Raw genomic sequence first — 19,296 nt, forward strand, 5'->3', positions numbered from 1 at the left:
AACCTCCTACATCCTGGTGTCGTCTGACATCACCGATAACACCCTCCTACATCCTGGTGTCGTCTGACATCACTGATAACAACCAGCTACCTGCTACATACTGAGCTGATCTTTGTCTAATGTGGCGTCAGATTCTCAACATGATCAAACTGTTCGGAGTCTGTCTAACGTCTGATCGAGTGAGTGTAGCTCACTGATGTATGTAGACTCACCATAGTAACAGTGGTCTCATAACGTGAGCAGTGTCGCTGATCCATGAGCATGTGTAATGCTGCAGTGAATAATCCATGAATCTAAATCTGATGTCCTGACTTTAAGATGGAGGTCAGAGCAGCTGACTGTTGGTGTGAACTGACTGACCAGGTGATGTGCACACACACACACAGACCCACACAGGTATGCCTCTTGTTAATTGTACAGCTTTATTGTAAGTTTCTTTGGTCTGGACTTCAGTGATGAGCCTGGTGTCACTGATCCCGGTCTAGACTACAGCACAGGGACTAAGGATGGGGGGGGGCAGCAGAGGACTGATGAAAACCTGGAACATGTTTGAACTCCAGTCATCTCAGTGTCAGAGGACTCGCTCTGAAACACACCAACCATCAGCACAGTGAAGTGGGGGGGGGGGCTGTTAAACTCAAAACAGTGGCGCTAACGATACAGAGAGTGTGCTACGAAGGGTCTACAGAGGAGGAAGTGAAGCTAGGAGGACCCGGAGAAGAAGAAGTCAAGGTCGTCCGTCCCAGTCGATGCGGGTTGTTGGGGGCTGACCCCCCCCAACACCCCCGGTCAGACTCCAACCCTCGGCCTCTAGGAGGATGCAGCGGCGTTGGGTTTGTCGTCCCGGGTGACGGGGATGCTGCGCTCGCCGCGGCCAGACTCGCTGCCCCCGGTGACCTTTGGCCCAGTCAGAGTCAGCAGGCCGTCAGCGGACAGGGAGCAGGTGATCGCTGATTGGTCCACGCTGGAGGGGAGGCGGTAGCGGCGATGGAACTCGCGGGAGATGTAACCGTGGTCGTCCTGAAAGAGAGCAGGGCCACACAGTGAGGCCGGGACCGGGCTCGGTCTGAGTCGGTCTGCAGAGGGAGAGACAGCTGGAGAGAGCCTGACTGTATTTACACTTGGCTTTTTTTAAATAATAACTTTATTTAAACATGGAGGTTAAATCCTCCTTTCACCACAAACTCAAAACAAACAGGAGTCGAGCCATTCAAATAATAATGCGCAAGTTAAACTATAGAGCTGAGTAAAGACCAGAATAAACTGTATTCAGACAGAAGATTATCGAGTTTATAGTCTCGCTGACTCCTGACGGGATCAAAGAGAATCAGTCTGTATGGATGGATGTGGAGATTTACATCAGAGCCACAAACATTCAACAGCTGCTCTGCTCCGTCTACATCTGTGAGGCTCTGCTGTGCTCACTGTGTCACTGTGCTGCTGTTGCTGTGTTTCCTAAAGGAGATAAGATAGGAAACATTGCAGCTCCTGTCCTCAGACACTTCAGCTCATTTCTCTCAGTGTGAACCTCCAGGAGAAAACAATAAAAGCCCAGCAGGAGGCTGGGATAAAGGGTTTGCACAAACTGCACCAAAAGTTACATATTCAGCACCTGTGCAGATGTTGTGTATCTGAACTACACCTGTAATGACACCTGTATGTGCGGTGTTAACACTGATACAGACTGGACCGGAGTAGAGTCTGTCCACAGAGTTGATCTGTGTCCCAGTCAGACTGTGTTAACTCTTCAGCAGGGTGGTGGTGGTCTTTATGACAGTCAGCTGGTTTCATTAATTTTCATTGATACTTTTGTAGTCTGAAGAAAACCCAGCAGAGAGAGGTCCACCCAGTGTGAACAGTCTGTGGTTTATGGTCCTAGATCAGAGCTGTGAGCTCACGCAGCACAGACAGTGTTGAACCACAGACTCTCCACAGAAAGTCACTTTACTTTTTGGAGGGAAATGAACTGAAACCGTAAACACATTGAGCCCGTGTCTGATTAAACACTAAGATTATTATTTACCTGTCTCTCTCCATGTTTGCCCTGGATCTCCACGTAGTCGTCAGTAACCTTCACGCTGAGCTCATCAGGTGAGAAGTGCTTGACATCCAGGTAGACTGTGAACTTATCTCTGTCAGACCTCACCTGAGGGACATGCACAGACAGTCCACTGTATCATCACACTGTCAAAATAAGAGTCTGAACTTCTCAGAGTTTAGGTTTTTGAATTTCTAGATATTTAATGGCTTTGTTCAGGTCAGTAAAAGTTTAGATTTAACTCATAACTGTCATAACCACTGAGGGATATAATAAAATCTATTCTATTGAACTATGAATCCTACATGATACTACTACTCTGAATGAAAGTTTAATGGATGTTATCAGGAGCTTTGTCAAGAGATGAAGACGGCTCCTCTCTGTATCTGTCCTATGAACACGAGTCAAGCTGTTTCTCTACTGATGGAGTAAGAGTCTGATGTTACCTCGGAGATGCCAGAGTTGGAGGAGTCCAGGAAGTTGCGGAACAGTGACTGTCTGTAGTAGGGGCTGATGGTGGAGGCGGTGTAGGGGAAGAGGTCGTAGTCAAACATGCCCTCCCCAAAGAACTGGTCAAAGAGTCGGGCAGGGTAGACAGAGCCCAGGGCGCGTCTGAACCAGGGGTGCTGGATGGCAATATCCATAGTGACTGCAGTCAGTTTGGTCTGGCACGACTCGGCTTGGCTGGCAGATGTACCTGCTCGGAGTCCAGCAGGTGAAGGGAGGGAGGTGAGGATGAAGAGAACAGAATGATAAAGAACGTTTCCAGAGAGCTTTGTCCTCTGCTCTCCAGCTGCCTCCTCTTTATATACCTGAGAGCCAGAAAGAGAGGCTTTAGCCACGATCCCTCTGGAATGGCATTATCTCATGGTGGGTTGGGCCCTGTCAGCAGAATCGGGGTTGAGGATGGGGGGGCACTACTAGATCCAGACCCTGCTGCGACCCAGTGCCACCCACACACCAGACACCCAGGGCTGCCAAAACAAACCCTGGTGAAGGAGGGCACGGCAGAAACAATGAGGTCAGGAAGCCGACTAAAGACACAGAGGGATTTTACCTGAGTGGTGGTTCATCAGCAGACACACACTCTGTCAGTCCGTCGTCCACACAATGCTGCTGCATTGTTCTACTGTGAGGCTGCACAGAGCAGATTTACACACAATGCAGCCAGAGCAACAACTGACACACATGAGAACACATAGTCTGATGGGGCAGAGGTTCTGTAACATATCACAGATGTTCTCAGGTCTGAGGAACGGCAGCTTCTAAAACATTACCACCAAGGTTCTGTAAAGTATCACTGATGTAGTGTTCTCAGGTAACCACCTCATGTAGACAATGACAGATTAAAGGAGAACTAAGTGAGAAACTGAACCATAGTATCTCCATCCACAGGTCACAGGGTCACTGATGATCCGATGAGGATGATGATGATGATGATGTGAACTATGGGAAATGTTCGAGCAAGGTGTTAGACCGCGCTCTGCACCACCATCATCAGAACACCAGATGAGGGAATGTGTTCATGAAGAATGGTTCATCCTACAGTTGAGTTCAGAGACTTGAAGCAGGGGGTCTTTACAGGTCTCTGAAAAAGTTGACGTGGTCTAAGGTCTGGTCCTTTGTAGACGTCATAGACCACGAAGGTGAAACCAAAATGAGACTGATCTACAGAGGTTTCACTTTGTGTCACCAGCTGTTCCCACCCTTACCATTGCATCACAAAGTTGTTTGCAGTTTGCAGGTGTTTGCTGACATATTTCATTACCGGCACAAAATGAATCTTGGGATATATTGGGCCATAAAGGATCCACCTACTGAAGGATCCACCTGTTGGAGACTTTGTTGCCCAGGATAAGAGAGTCGCATCTGGGCAAGCCTTTGAAATGGGACAGCAGATTTTCACCACTGTGACACAGTCCATCTTGAGATGGGGCCTCTGAAGGATGTCACCCCTGCAGCTTATATCTACAGTGGTTGGTACAGCTCCACCTCTTACACCATCTCCATATCCTTCACCACCACAGCAGTGACGTTCCACAATAGTATCCTTAGGTCAGCACACCAAGGCCCCTGCCATCACCTACCAGCCTCTGGCACCGCACTGACTTATGTCATCCTGGGCAGGCCCATGGTGTCAGCCCAATCATCAGGTGCTAGCTGTCGAGCCCCCTCCCTGACTCCAGGTCCAGGGCCAGGTCACCTGATCCACAGGTACTTTGCTTTCAAGGTTACTGCTCCATCAGTGCTCTTTGTCACATTGTCTTGATGCTGTCTTTGCTTTGTGGTTGTGTTTTTATACATTTTTATGTCCATGTTAATTTATTTTTGTGAAAAAGAATAAAAATGATAAATTATACAAATAAGAAAAACTGATTTGGAATGAAGACGTCAACAATGAAGATTCAGAGTAACAGAGAGCTGAGGTGCTGTCAAAGAGTAAGAGTAAATTCTAATAAAGATGAGGGTCACTTCCCATGCCTGTTGTTTCACCACCAGTGGCTTCCCGCTGCCTGCATTAGTCTAATCCCACAGGGCTTTGGCCAGCTAGCACAGGGGCTTAGCTGCTCCACGCACGCACAGGCCAAGAGCAACTGGGCCGGGCAGCATGGGCTGGGGCTGTTTTAGGGCCAGTTTGGGGAGGTTGTTGGGGTATGGGGTTGCTAGCTGCTGCAGACCAGACGTAGATGCTGTTAGACTGGCTGCAGTTCAGCAGAGTCAGCATTCTGGGTTTTTATCAATGGGACAGACAATGGCTGTGTGTTCTGTCTCTCCACGGCTCCGAAAAGCTGTTTTGGCCGACAACCTGGCAATCAGCAGGGTGGACATACCCGTTTATATTCACTGGTTCCTCCTCTTTATGAGGAGCACTGACAATTCAGAGGGACAACAAACATGGAGGAAGAAAAACAGACCTCATGTTATTGGAATTTCACTGCCCTTCTTTAAATTCTCCCATATCTCCACCTTCGTCACCACTGGTGTACAGAGCACAGGAGGAAGAACCCAGACCCTGGCCAGGCAGGAACGGGTAGTGAGATGGTTTGGGCTTACAGGTACACAGGTGCGCAGGTATAGGCACAAAGAACATAACAACAGGCAGGCCATGAGTGTTCAATGATCTGCCAACTGACTGCTGACTGGGGAGTGGGAGTCAGATCCAGGGAGGAAGGTCTGAGGACATCTAGTGGGCAGATAGAGAAGTGGGAGGGGACAGGGCAGAATGACAAAAATAAACAGGGCTGGGGCGAAGTGGTGACGGAGGAGGAGGCTGGATCAGGGTCAGGGTCAGGGCTAGGGTTAGGGTTAGGGTAAGCCCACAGGTCTTTTTATTTCTCACTAACATATGTGTGGTCTTGTTGTTAATGAGGCTCAGAGCGGCACCATGACCACGGACACGTTGTGAGCCTTTACAGGGATTCTCAGGGATTTCAGTTGAGTCCTGTTATGGAGGGTCCAGTCAGGATAGCTCAGACCGCCTTACACCAAAAAACGGACCTGTGTCAGGGATCCAGTCTCTTTAAAGGACTTATGTCAGGGAACCGGTCTCTTTATTTTTTTGAACTTCTTTTTGTTACAGTTTAACAAGCAGATTTCTACAGTGGCAGTCAAATGTCCAGCATAATACAACCATATATCTTTCTGGTCCACACATCTACGCACAACCCATCTACCTCCCTCCATGATCACAAATGAGTGGAATGCCACTACATCCAGTGTGAAAAAAACAAAACAAAACATAAAATAAGTCAATCACATGGTCACCCAAGTACACTTGCTAGCATACTAGATGTATAAAAATGCAGCATTAAGTCCAAAGGCCATAAGCATATAAATGTATGTCCCCATATTCATACATACACATCTAGGCTCCCATATTTATAGATATATATATAGCTGGTAAGTTACCTAGATCCCTATTTATTTATTTATTTTCAAATCTGTTAAAAGAAAAAAGTCTATATTGGGAGCCATTTGGTCAAAAAATACTAATGCTAATATTGCAGTTATAAATTTCATATTATACACCTCTTTGTGTCCATTCTGGACAGACTCATCTTAACTTTCCATTCAAATTCCCTCCATGTAGGGCTATTTGTTATTCTGTGTCCCTCCTTACATGAATAAGCCCAGTCTTCATCTGTGATAATGACATTCATCTCTAGTTCCCATTTCTCCTTGGACCCAGTCTCTTTAAAGGTCCTCTTTCAGGCACCCAGTCTCTTTAAAGGACCTGTGTCAGTTATAAAGTCCGTGTTGTGTGCCGTTGTTGCCCCAGTGAAGGTGTGTGATGAAGATGAAGATGAAGCAGCAGTCTGCTTGGAGGATCTGACTAACCCCCCTCTCTGGAGTCCTGGTCCAGTCTCCAGCAGACCTGTGGAGCCTGAAGCGTCTTATCTTCAGACAGATCGTCTCTGTTCTCTTCTGTCTGCAGCCATGTGAAACTCACAACCCACAGTCCTCAGAGCCTGGACTGGGTTTGAGTAAGGGACCAGGTTCACAGAGGGAACATCAGCCTGTTGTTGTACAGAAGTTCAGGGTGGTACAAACCTCTGGGGGGGCACTTTACATTTTATCAACCCCACATCATTTTCAACAGGTTCAAGAAGGTCATTTGCATTCATTATTGTGCGTTTTGTTTTCTCAGTGTCAATGCAGAAGGTCCAGTTCACCTTGTTTTACTAAACTGTTCATTCACTGTTAGTTTTAATTTCATCAACTTAAAAACTCATTACTGATCTGGACTGACCGCTGGACCGACCCTGCTGGACCGACTCAGCTGGCCTGACTCTGCTGGACCGACCCTGCTGGACAGACTCCGCTGGCCTGACTCTGCTGGACCGACTCAGCTGGCCTGACTCTGCTGGACCGACCCTGCTGGACCGACCCTGCTGGACCGACTCCGCTGGACCGACCCTGCTGGACAGACTCCGCTGGCCTGACTCTGCTGGACCGACCCTGCTGGACTGACCCTGCTGGACCGACTCCGCTGGACCGACCCTGCTGGACCGACTCCGCTGGTCTGACTCTGCTGGACCAACTCTGGTGGACTGACTCTGCTGGACTCCTGATTTTCTTCACACCTGGATGTCGTGTCACAGATTGAGTTTAGAAAACGTCCTTCCAGAGGCATCACCTGAGATTTACAGGTACACCAGATATGTACGACTGTGTTCCACCAGTGTCTGTGTGTTAATCCATACCACCCCCTGCTGGTGTTTGATGGTCACAGGTTGAGACCTGAGTCCTGAACCCATGAGCACCAGCTGAGGGACTCGTTTCTCTGCTGTTGAACACGTGTCAGCTCTGAGATGGAGGAAGTTTAAACAGGTGAACAAACTGATGTGTTATTTATCACACGTATGAAACAGAGATTACATCAGATGACACAGCTGTTAAAGTCTAACAGCTGTATAATCTGATAAAAACCCAAACCAGATTTTCTTCTGGACTAGTCTCAGTTCTGTGGTATTTGTAGTTTGGTTCAGGTCCAGCAGCCCAGAGAGGAGCTTTGGTGGATTCCTGCTGGTCTCCTGGATCCTGAACAGGGTGCAGAACTCTGCAGGAACTGATATTCCCTGTGTACGTGTTGAGTGAGTCATGTGACTGAGCTCAGAACCAATAAACAGTCTGTATGAGCAGATTCACCAGCCTCAGCCTGTCCTCTTTCAGTGTTAATTACCAATCAAAACCTCAGGCAATCAGGACAGGGCCCTGATACCTGGACCATCCTGCAGCTTCTCTATAGCTGATAGTTCACATCAGAGGAGGGTCTGGTTCCTCACTGGAGGGGTCAGTAACACTTTATTTTATTTTACCTTGAAATCCTCTGTAACCTGAGAAGTTTCCTGTTAAGATCAGGTTAATTATAGGTTAATTATTGCTCAAATAGAGAGTGATCAGATTTTTCTAAATGCTAAGCTAACACAGCGTTGACACATGAAGCAGGTGACATGAGCAGGACAAATCTGACCTGTGACTACAGACAGGTTCAGTAATTAATGAATGAACAGTAAAGCTGGAAGTCAGAGATCACACACAACTAACTGAACTAGTTTAACTAACCGTATCAGAACCAAACCAGCTGGTTCTCTCCCAGAAACCTTCAGGAAAAGAAGATGAAACGTGTTTGATACTGTGTTCTTCTCCTGTAGAGACTCAGTGGGCTGAGCGTTTATTTCCTGTCTGGTGATATAAGTCTATGAAGTGAGGTTCAGTCAGTGTGTGTGTATGTGTGGGTGTGCACGCCCACAGGAGACACTGCTACCTGCTTCTCTTTTGATGTGACTCCTTTAATAAAGTGACTCATCTTCAATAATCAGAACAGAGTCATTTAAAGCAGAACAACTGTCATAATAACACGATGATCAATTTAACAATGTAAAAAAAGGGATCATTGTCATTTCTACTTTATTGTAAAAAAATAGATGTAAATGTTAAATCTAAATATTAAATATACATTTAAATGTTAAATATAAATCTAAATTATAAATTTAAAGCTAAATGTCAATTTTAAATCTGAATGTTAAATATGAATCTAAATGTTAAATATTACTAAAAAATATTAGCTGTTAAGGCAGCTGTCCTTATGTAGCAGTAATTTTGTGTTGGCATATCAGCTCTAAATATTCATTATCTGATTACTAATAATGGATGTGGGAACCAGCCCAGAACAGTGTTCAGGTCATTTCAGCTGGTTTTCATCGACATTCAGCTCCAGCTGCAGCTTGTAGATGAAGACTGTCAGGTCCCACACAGATATTATCATAGATCAGATCATAGACCAGGTGTTCATGTGTGATGATGTCAGTGTGCTCTTCATGCAGCAGCTGCAGCTCTTTCTGCAGGACGTACATCTCTAATGACATGTGCCAGTCAAGTCTGATGGTCAGTTAACATGTTTAGCCAACAATGAAGACTTAGTAGAGCTCTGCAGGGTATCAGTGGGTTAAATGAAGAGCCAGGATCTGTATGGAGGCCAACTGAGGTCAGTTTCACTTGAGGGGGGCGGGGCAGGATAACACTGTCCAATCACAGTGGAGATAAAGTGTGATTTCATTTGTTAGTGGTTGTGTTGGTCAATTGAAGAGAGCGAGAGAGAGCAAAAGAGAGAAAGAGAGAGAGAGGTAGAGTCAGACAGAGAGAGAGAGAGAGAGAGAGGTAGAGTCAGACAGAGAGAGAGAGGTAGAGTCAGACAGAGAGAGAGAGAGAGAGAGGTAGAGTCAGACAGAGAGAGAGAGAGAGAGAGAGAGGTAGAGTCAGACAGAGAGAGAGAGAGAGAGAGAGGTAGAGTCAGAGAGAGAGAGGTAGAGTCAGACAGAGAGAGAGAGAGAGAGAGGTAGAGTCAGACAGAGAGAGAGAGAGAGAGAGAGAGGTAGAGTCAGACAGAGAGAGAGAGCGAGAGAGAGAGAGAGAGGTAGAGTCAGAGAGAGAGAGAGAGAGAGAGGTAGAGTCAGACAGAGAGAGAGAGAGAGAGAGAGGTAGAGTCAGAGAGAGAGAGAGAGAGAGAGAGGTAGAGTCAGACAGAGAGAGAGAGAGAGAGAGAGAGGTAGAGTCAGACAGAGAGAGAGAGAGAGAGAGAGGTAGAGTCAGACAGAGAGAGAGAGAGAGAGAGAGAGAGAGAGAGGTAGAGTCAGACAGAGAGAGAGAGAGAGAGGTAGAGTCAGACAGAGAGAGAGAGAGAGAGAGAGAGGTAGAGTCAGACAGAGAGAGAGAGAGGTAGAGTCAGACAGAGAGAGAGAGAGGTAGAGTCAGACAGAGAGAGAGAGAGAGAGGTAGAGTCAGACAGAGAGAGAGAGAGAGAGGTAGAGTCAGACAGAGAGAGAGAGAGAGAGAGGTAGAGTCAGACAGAGAGAGAGAGAGAGAGTCAGACAGAGAGAGAGAGAGAGAGAGAGGTAGAGTCAGACAGAGAGAGAGAGAGAGAGTCAGACAGAGAGAGAGAGAGAGAGAGAGGTAGAGTCAGACAGAGAGAGAGAGAGAGAGAGGTAGAGTCAGACAGAGAGAGAGAGAGAGAGAGAGAGGTAGAGTCAGACAGAGAGAGAGAGAGAGAGTCAGACAGAGAGAGAGAGAGAGAGAGGTAGAGTCAGACAGAGAGAGAGAGAGAGAGAGAGAGGTAGAGTCAGACAGAGAGAGAGAGAGAGAGAGAGAGAGAGAGAGAGGTAGAGTCAGACAGAGAGAGAGAGAGAGAGAGAGAGAGGTAGAGTCAGACAGAGAGAGAGAGAGAGAGAGAGAGGTAGAGTCAGACAGAGAGAGAGAGAGAGAGAGGTAGAGTCAGACAGAGAGAGAGAGGTAGAGTCAGACAGAGAGAGAGAGAGAGAGAGGTAGAGTCAGACAGAGAGAGAGAGGTAGAGTCAGACAGAGAGAGAGAGAGAGAGAGAGGTAGAGTCAGACAGAGAGAGAGAGAGAGAGAGAGGTAGAGTCAGACAGAAAGAGAGAGAGAGAGGTAGAGTCAGACAGAGAGAGAGAGAGAGAGAGAGAGAGAGAGAGAGAGAGGTAGAGTCAGACAGAGAGAGAGAGAGAGAGAGAGAGAGAGAGAGGTAGAGTCAGACAGAGAGAGAGAGAGAGAGGTAGAGTCAGACAGAGAGAGAGAGAGAGAGAGAGAGAGAGAGAGAGAGAGAGGTAGAGTCAGACAGAGAGAGAGAGAGAGAGGTAGAGTCAGACAGAGAGAGAGAGCGAGAGAGAGAGAGAGGTAGAGTCAGAGAGAGAGAGAGAGAGAGAGGTAGAGTCAGACAGAGAGAGAGAGAGAGAGAGAGGTAGAGTCAGAGAGAGAGAGAGAGAGAGAGAGGTAGAGTCAGACAGAGAGAGAGAGAGAGAGAGAGGGGTAGAGTCAGACAGAGAGAGAGAGAGAGAGAGAGAGGTAGAGTCAGACAGAGAGAGAGAGAGAGAGAGAGAGAGAGAGAGGTAGAGTCAGACAGAGAGAGAGAGAGAGAGGTAGAGTCAGACAGAGAGAGAGAGAGAGAGAGAGAGGTAGAGTCAGACAGAGAGAGAGAGAGGTAGAGTCAGACAGAGAGAGAGAGAGGTAGAGTCAGACAGAGAGAGAGAGAGAGAGAGGTAGAGTCAGACAGAGAGAGAGAGAGAGAGGTAGAGTCAGACAGAGAGAGAGAGAGAGAGAGGTAGAGTCAGACAGAGAGAGAGAGAGAGTCAGACAGAGAGAGAGAGAGAGAGAGAGGTAGAGTCAGACAGAGAGAGAGAGAGAGAGAGGTAGAGTCAGACAGAGAGAGAGAGAGAGAGAGAGAGGTAGAGTCAGACAGAGAGAGAGAGAGAGAGTCAGACAGAGAGAGAGAGAGAGAGAGAGGTAGAGTCAGACAGAGAGAGAGAGAGAGAGAGAGAGGTAGAGTCAGACAGAGAGAGAGAGAGAGAGAGAGAGAGAGAGAGAGGTAGAGTCAGACAGAGAGAGAGAGAGAGAGAGAGAGAGGTAGAGTCAGACAGAGAGAGAGAGAGAGAGAGAGAGGTAGAGTCAGACAGAGAGAGAGAGAGAGAGAGGTAGAGTCAGACAGAGAGAGAGAGAGAGAGAGAGAGGTAGAGTCAGACAGAGAGAGAGAGAGAGAGAGAGGTAGAGTCAGACAGAGAGAGAGAGAGAGAGAGAGAGGTAGAGTCAGACAGAGAGAGAGAGAGAGAGAGGTAGAGTCAGACAGAGAGAGAGAGAGAGAGAGGTAGAGTCAGACAGAGAGAGAGAGGTAGAGTCAGACAGAGAGAGAGAGAGAGAGAGAGGTAGAGTCAGACAGAGAGAGAGAGAGAGAGAGAGGTAGAGTCAGACAGAAAGAGAGAGAGAGAGGTAGAGTCAGACAGAGAGAGAGAGAGAGAGAGAGAGAGAGAGAGAGAGAGAGGTAGAGTCAGACAGAGAGAGAGAGAGAGAGAGAGAGAGAGAGAGGTAGAGTCAGACAGAGAGAGAGAGAGAGAGAGAGAGAGAGAGAGAGAGGTAGAGTCAGACAGAGAGAGAGAGAGAGAGGTAGAGTCAGACAGAGAGAGAGAGAGAGAGAGAGAGAGAGAGAGAGAGAGAGAGGTAGAGTCAGACAGAGAGAGAGAGAGAGAGGTAGAGTCAGACAGAGAGAGAGAGAGACAGAGAGAGAGAGAGAGAGAGAGAGAGAGAGAGAGAGAGAGAGAGAGAGAGGTAGAGTCAGACAGAGAGAGAGAGAGAGGTAGAGTCAGACAGAGAGAGAGAGAGAGAGAGAGAGAGAGAGAGAGAGAGAGAGAGAGAGAGAGAGAGGTAGAGTCAGACAGAGAGAGAGAGAGAGAGAGAGAGAGAGAGAGAGAGCGCTCTCAGCTGATTTCCTGCACAGCTGATGACGGAGCTGCTCGACGACAACTTTTCCTTTCTGCGGGAGCTGCGGACACACTTCGTCCTGTCTCCATGCCTCAGGGATCCGGGTTCTCCCTGACCCAGCGGGCGGCACGCGGAGGGCCATAGAAAGACAGAGCGGCTGGTGAAACAGCCCTAACCCATCACACCGTCATCAATCACAGAGGAGCCCGGCCGGCCGCAGGGATGATGAGAGACTCCGCGCCTCCGGTCGTGGAGCGGCCTGGACTGGAGGACGTGGTCGAGGAGGAGGACGTGTTCGCCGCGGAGGGGAGCCCCAAGAGTACGCGGGAAACAAACACCTGTCAGGTGGGTTTGTGTAGAGGTGTTTACGGTGGGCTTCTACCTACAGCCAGGAGAGCCAGGACCCACCTGGTCCAGGCGTCTCAGCAATACGATATTTTCACCATGTTCGCATGATGAAGAGTTGTGTTCCTCCGCAGCTGCCGTCCGTATTTACACTCCACACAAGCTGACGCTGAAGGAGCTGGTAAAGCCACACTGACAGGTGCGCTGGCCCTGGGGGAGTGTGTTCACATAGAAATTCACTGTGTTCTGTGTTTGTATTATTTAGGTACCAGGACAGGTGGAGGTGGAGGGGGGGCGGCTGTCAGTGTCCCAGATGGAGGCGGAATTTGTCCAGCTGAACCTCAGGAAGCAGGTGTCCTACAGGTGACACTCAAACAAAACGACACAAAAAGAGTGGAATGTGGCCCACTTCCTGCAAACCTGCTCTACCTGAATGTTAAACTGTTTTCCTGATAGGTTACCTGTGTTTGTGTGTGTGTGTGTGTGTGTGTTTGTAAGATAAGAATCTTATAAAAGTGTTACTCTCAGTTATTCAAAGAAGTTAAGACCTGTTAATCCTAACTCCACCGAACTAACTCTACCACTCTACCTCTACCACTTTAACTCTATCAAACTAACTCTATCAAACTAACTCTATCAAACTAACTCTATCAAACTAACTCTACCAAACTAACTCTATCAAACTAACTCTACCAAACTAACTCTATCAAACTAACTCTATCAAACTAACTCTATCAAACTAACTCTATCAAACTACCTCTACCACTTTAACTCTATCAAACTAACTCTACCAAACTAACTCTATCAAACTAACTCTACCAAACTAACTCTATCAAACTAACTCTATCAAACTACCTCTACCACTTTAACTCTATCAAACTAACTCTACCAAACTAACTCTATCAAACTAACTCTATCAAACTAACTCTACCAAACTAACTCTACCAAACTAACTCTATCAAACTAACTCTATCAAACTAACTCTACCATCCTAACTCTATCAAACTAACTCCACCACTCTAACTCTACCATCCTAACTCTACCAAACTAACTCTATCAAACTAACTCCACCACTCTAACTCTACCACTTTAACTCTATCAAACTAACTCTACCAAACTAACTCTATCAAACTAACTCTACCATCCTAACTCTACCATCCTAACTCTACCAAACTAACTCTATCAAACTAACTCCACCACTCTAACTCTACCACTTTAACTCTATCAAACTAACTCTACCAAACTAACTCTATCAAACTAACTCTACCATCCTAACTCTATCAAACTAACTCTACCATCCTAACTCTACCAAACAAACTCTATCAAACTAACTCTATCAAACTAACTCTACCATCCTAACTCTATCAAACTAACTCTACCAAACTAACTCTATCAAACTAACTCTACCATCCTAACTCTATCAAACTAACTCTACCATCCTAACTCTATCAAACTAACTCCACCACTCTAACTCTATCAAACTAACTCTACCATCCTAACTCTATCAAACTAACTCTACCAAACTAACTCTATCAAACTAACTCTATCAAACTAACTCTACCAAACTAACTCTACCAAACTAACTCTACCATCCTAACTCTACCATCCTAACTCTATCAAACTAACTCTACCATCCTAACTCCACCAAACTAACTCTACCATACTAACTCTACCATCTTAACTCCACCAAACTAACTCAACCATCCTACCTCTAACCTTGAAGGGTTTTCATAGTCCTCATCAGTTGCCATCATGTGACCTACATATCTTGGTCACATGATACCAGGTGGTTGTATATGAGGGGGACGGTCACCTGAGTCTTTTGGCTCAGTTTCGAACTGATGTGCCACAGAACCACAGATCCACACCTCCTACACAAAATCTGGTATTTATAAAACCACTATGTGCAGTGAGAATGTGAGCACAACACGCTGACTTCAGACCAGTGTAAAAAAAAAAAAAAAATAATAATCTGTAACAACTGTAACATTTTGAATAGTTACATATGATTAATGTTGTCATACTGTATATGACATTTTATATTCATACTGGAGACATTACTTGTTGTTTAGTCATGTTATGGTCTTTCCATATCTGTCTGATATGATTCCTGTAAACTAAACCACTGATTCAGGGATCGCTGGTACAGGTATATATGATCATTACTGGTAAATAACCAGAGAGAGACATTGAAATGATATGGCTTCATAAATCTGATGGTGTGTTTGCACAGCACGGAAATGTGCAAATACACCATCAGGTTCACAGCTCAGCTTCAGTTTTTATCTGACTCCTGGTCACACTCTTGTTGTTGAATCTGGGAATTTTGGTCAAAACACTGGTCTCACCACCTGTCAGTCTCCTACACACTGAGCCCAGCTCTGGTTGAATCCTCCCTCTGAGTCATACAAACACAATGAGCTTCAATGGCCACATAAACATATCCTACCCATTCATCCTTAGTAATATAAGAACAAGGACATAACAGCACATATTTGACAGAACCTTTCATTTGGCAGGAAGCCAAGAGAACCTGCTCTGACCTGGGTGACACACTGTTAACACAACACCTTTACCTGTGGTCCGGGGTTTCTGCCAGACCAGGAAGTGCTACGGACAACAAACTACATGAACTGTTTCTGCAACTAAAATGTTTGACTCTTATTGTGTGATAGGATGACAGAAACAAACTGATGATATAACTTAAGCCTGGCTTCTCCTTATTATTTAAGTCACTACCACTGACAGTCTGTCACTGTGACCTTTGACCTTGTCCTAGTGGAGCTGTGAACAGCTTTGGTCTGGTGTTTACAGACAGCTCATGCTGTCAGATTTCCTGTTTCCTGTTAACTGTAGCTCCAGGCTCCAGATAAGAGATGTCGTTCAGACAGATTTAGTGTTGGAACAGCTGCGTGTTCATCACTGGTGGAGCTGCTCCACTGTTTCCCTCTGCTGCCTTTCATTGTTAATGCTAAGCTAGGCCTGACTAAATATCAGTACTGGACACACAGAGGAGAAGTCTTCTGGTCCTGAGTCAGATCAACATATTTACCAGAATCAGAAACTGTTGCCCTAAATGCAGCTCAGTGGTTTGACAGTCGTCTGTTCTCTTCTTCTGTGGTGGTCAGTACCAGCTGATGTGGTTTATAATGTCCTTGTTGGATTTGGAACAGGACCACCATCGGATGGAAACCAAAGATGGTTCAGAAGGTGGGTCCAGTTCTGTCGCAGAAGTTCCTATAATGTCACTGTTACCTCCTGTCCAGTTCATCCAAGACTGGCTCTATGGAGTTCAGGTCTGGAGACTGATCTCGCTCTGGTCTTCTAATGTTGTGGCTCATTATGTAGCTGTAGGATAAAGCCCTGACCTCAGTACAGTAGCAGTCCAGTGTTCTCATGGTGACGATCAGAGGGTGCAGTGACATGGTTCGTACAGACAGAGGGTTTGTCATCATCAAGGCTTCATTAACTGACGTCCACAATGTTCTTCATCCCTGATGAAGAGCTGTTTTCTATCAGTTCCACAGGAGAACCCAGTCTCTGGTGTAGTCAGTCAGTTGACCTCTGACCTTTGTACCATCAAAGGTTTTGCACTGGACTGGAGCTGCAGGTTTCAATATATACTGGTAAAATGGGGGTGTTGTAGCTTCCAGCTCCTGTCTGTATGTGTAACCATGACAACCATCCTCATTATTTAGAACATTGTTACTGAGTCTTCAGGTTCTTCTTCTACTGAAACCTGCAGCAGTCACGTCACTCAGTGTTCAGACGGTGATAACCACTCAGGTCACATAGTCCAGCACCCTAATGCGGACTGTTCCCAGGTCAGTGACGCTCAGTCCTCCACACGCAGCTCTGGAAGGTTTCAGGAAGTTTCACTGTGTAGTTTCCCCCTTCATCAACTCAAGGTAATGTCCTGGTAACGTCCTGGTAACATCCAGGTAATGACCAGCTAACATCCAGGTAACAACCAGGTAACGTTCAGGTAAACATCCAGGTGATCTCGTGACTCAGTCGTTCAAGTCTCAGTCTCAGCAGCTTCAAAAGTCAGTCTGTCACAGGGAGTTCAGCCTCTGTGTGTGAGTATTGATGGTTTTGCTGATGCTGTCTCTATGGATGAATTATTGGCCTGTCTGTTGCCATAGAAACTGTTGGTGTGTGAATCTCTGATCTAATTGTACAGCTGCTGGCAGAGATGGTGATGATGATGTTGAAGAACACAGTCTGAATTATTTAGAGAGAGTTAACACTGAGCTCCACAGCTTTGTTCACTGAACTCTGGTTCAACATGTGCTGCCTCTCTGACCACACCCCCATCACTGACACACCCTAAGTACACCTGTGCATCAGGTGAGAACCACCACCTGCAGCAGGGTTTCATCTGTGGGTTTCACTCACTAACAAAGTAGCACAACAGTATAGTTAGATTCATTCAAAACAAAGGTCCAACTTGTGTTGTCTGTTGAGCTTTCAACCACTTCTTGTGTTCTTCATCAGCAGATGGAGGTGTGTCATACGTAGTTTAGTCTTTATCATGTGACTGTGTTCAGACAGGTGGTTTTTTTTTGGGGGGGGGGAGGGGTTTACCTCTATCTGTTCAAAGAAGGTCTTTGGTGTCAGTTGCGATCTTGTTGTCTGGTCTCTTCTGATGACTCCACAGCAGAGACAGTCAGAAACAGACTAGATTGAAGGCTGGTGGTGACAGACAATGCAGGTAATGAACAAGTATGCCAGAGGGAAACGGGAACAGGTTAGCAGGCGGGCAGGTATGATCTGGTGATGGAGTACAGGTGTGTAGGAGGATCTGGGAATCAGGGACTGGGACAGGGATGTGATGACTGTAGAGCTTTGTAGAAATGGGGAAGAATGTGACTCATGGTCCAGTGAAGTTTCAGTGGACGACTCAGGTTCTGCTGAGGCTTCCTGTCACTGGGCAGCAGAGATTCTGGGTCTCTGAGCAGCTCAGAGGACCAGCATTTCATTTGGGGGCCCAACACCAACATAACCCAGAAAGTGGTGAGGTGAGTCCCCAAGGAAGGTGACTGCCGGAGGTCTGCTGGGGTAGTAGCAGACAGGAGGCTAGCCAACTGGGACGTAGGCTGAAGATTAGTTGACTTGGGTCGAGGTTGGAGGTTAGTGGACTTGGGTCCAGGCTGGAGGTTAGTGGACTAAGGTCCAGGGTGGAAGTTAGTGGACTTGGGTCCAGGCAGGAGGGCAGTGGACTAAGGTCCAGGCTGGAGGGTAGGGTAGTAGTTAGTAGGTTAATTGATCATTTTTGATCTGGTCCTCTGAAGCATTGGAACGTGGTTACCATGGGGATCTGTCCTGGTTAAAGTAAACCACAGATGACCACTGGGTGGTTCAGGTCCAGGTGAACCCCAGATGACCCACTTGGTGGTTCAGGTACCTGGATCTGAGGCCTCCAATGAAGGTGGACTTTACATGGAGACGTGTAGCAGTTGTATGTTCGAATCCTTACATCACTTCCTTTCACGGCAGGGGGAGGTTTGTCTGTGGTGGATCAGAGAGCAGGAACAGCAGATGGCAGCTGGACTCATATTGACCTGGATCAGGACTGAGGACTGAGAGTGTCACATTATATAATATGTATGGATCCTCTGAGGTCACAGGAGGATGTTTTCCATCAGTGAAGCTGCAGGAGCCGTAATCTCAATGTAATTTAATCAGTAATCCACATTGGACTGGTGTCTGTGTGTGTGTGGTGGGGGTGTGTGTGGTGGGGGTGGGGCCAGCTGGCACAGCTGTTAGTTTTCCTCACCAGAGGAGTTATGTAAGAATCAGCTGTATCTGTGGCACTGTGTGTGTGTGTGTGTGCGCGCTCTGATGAGGTTTGAAGGTTTGAAGGAAACATCATCAGAGATCCCAACAACCTGCTCTGTTCTCCAGTGGAGGTGGAGCCACCATCAGCTTTGATCCTGGTACATGTTGAATAATGTGTCTGGAGGGAGCTGATTGGATTTCACTGATACCAGTGTCATCATTGACTCTGCTCATTGGTCCAATAATATATCAGGAAAATTGAGCAGGAGTCATTAAGGTAATCAAGTAAGGTCTTGACCTTGCCCTGTAAAGTGCCTTGAGATAATGTATATTATGATTTGGCGCTATACAAATAAAATTGAATTGAATTGAATCAATATCTTCATTAAGAATAACGTCCTGGCAGCTGAGCGCGAGCTCATCTGCTGGGTCCATATGAGCCAGATCGGACAATCACAGGTGATGGCAATCACCAACCTCCAGGTGTGAACTGAAGCTGAGAGCTGCAGTTCCTCTAACGACCACCAGAGTCTGGCTCCAGCAGTGAGTCAGTCCCACAGACTCCCATGTTCACATGTCTTTACAGCAGAAAGAAACATGTTTACAGCCTGGTACAGAAACTGTTCTGCTCTCTAGAGATCATTTCCTCCTTCATGACACCTGTAGCTGAATTTATACAACTCACCTGTTCACATTTTATTAAGGACTGAAGTGAGTTGAGGGCGTGGCCTCTTTGAGTGACAGGTGTGTGTGGTCACAGGTGTGTAGCTGTCTGCTGGTGTCAGCTGGTTCAGTCAGTGAAGGGGACCTCTGTGTTTGTGGTGTCGGTTCTTCAGGTGATTTGACTTGTTGACGTCTGAGCTCCTGT

The 19,296-nt window shown here is 46.7% G+C and overlaps 2 protein-coding genes across 2 annotated transcripts in view; one reads left to right on the top strand and one right to left on the bottom strand.

Annotated features, from left to right (window-relative positions):
* Positions 1-399: 399 nt before the first annotated feature.
* Positions 400-2,826, bottom strand: cryaa (crystallin, alpha A). Its single transcript, XM_071464938.1, has 3 exons — positions 2,485-2,826; positions 2,024-2,146; positions 400-1,020 (listed from the first exon to the last, which is right to left on the bottom strand). Exons 1-3 carry the CDS (start codon positions 2,680-2,682, stop codon positions 811-813), a joined length of 531 nt encoding a protein of 176 aa, XP_071321039.1. The 5' UTR covers positions 2,683-2,826; the 3' UTR covers positions 400-810.
* A 9,379-nt stretch (positions 2,827-12,205) lies between these two features.
* The window catches only part of LOC139609444 (diacylglycerol kinase zeta-like), a 79,977-nt gene continuing 72,886 nt past the window's right edge, over positions 12,206-19,296 (top strand). Inside the window, exons 1-2 of the mRNA XM_071464007.1 lie at positions 12,206-12,647; positions 12,913-13,010. Coding sequence (XP_071320108.1) covers positions 12,525-12,647; positions 12,913-13,010 — 221 coding nt within the window. The 5' untranslated portion in view covers positions 12,206-12,524. The remainder of the gene's footprint in view (positions 12,648-12,912; positions 13,011-19,296) is intronic.

The sequence above is a fragment of the Trachinotus anak genome, unplaced genomic scaffold, assembly GCF_046630095.1.
Source record: "Trachinotus anak isolate AG129_WGS33_773 ecotype Australia unplaced genomic scaffold, CSIRO_AGI_Tana_v1 ptg000026l, whole genome shotgun sequence".
Lineage (NCBI taxonomy): Eukaryota > Metazoa > Chordata > Actinopteri > Carangiformes > Carangidae > Trachinotus > Trachinotus anak.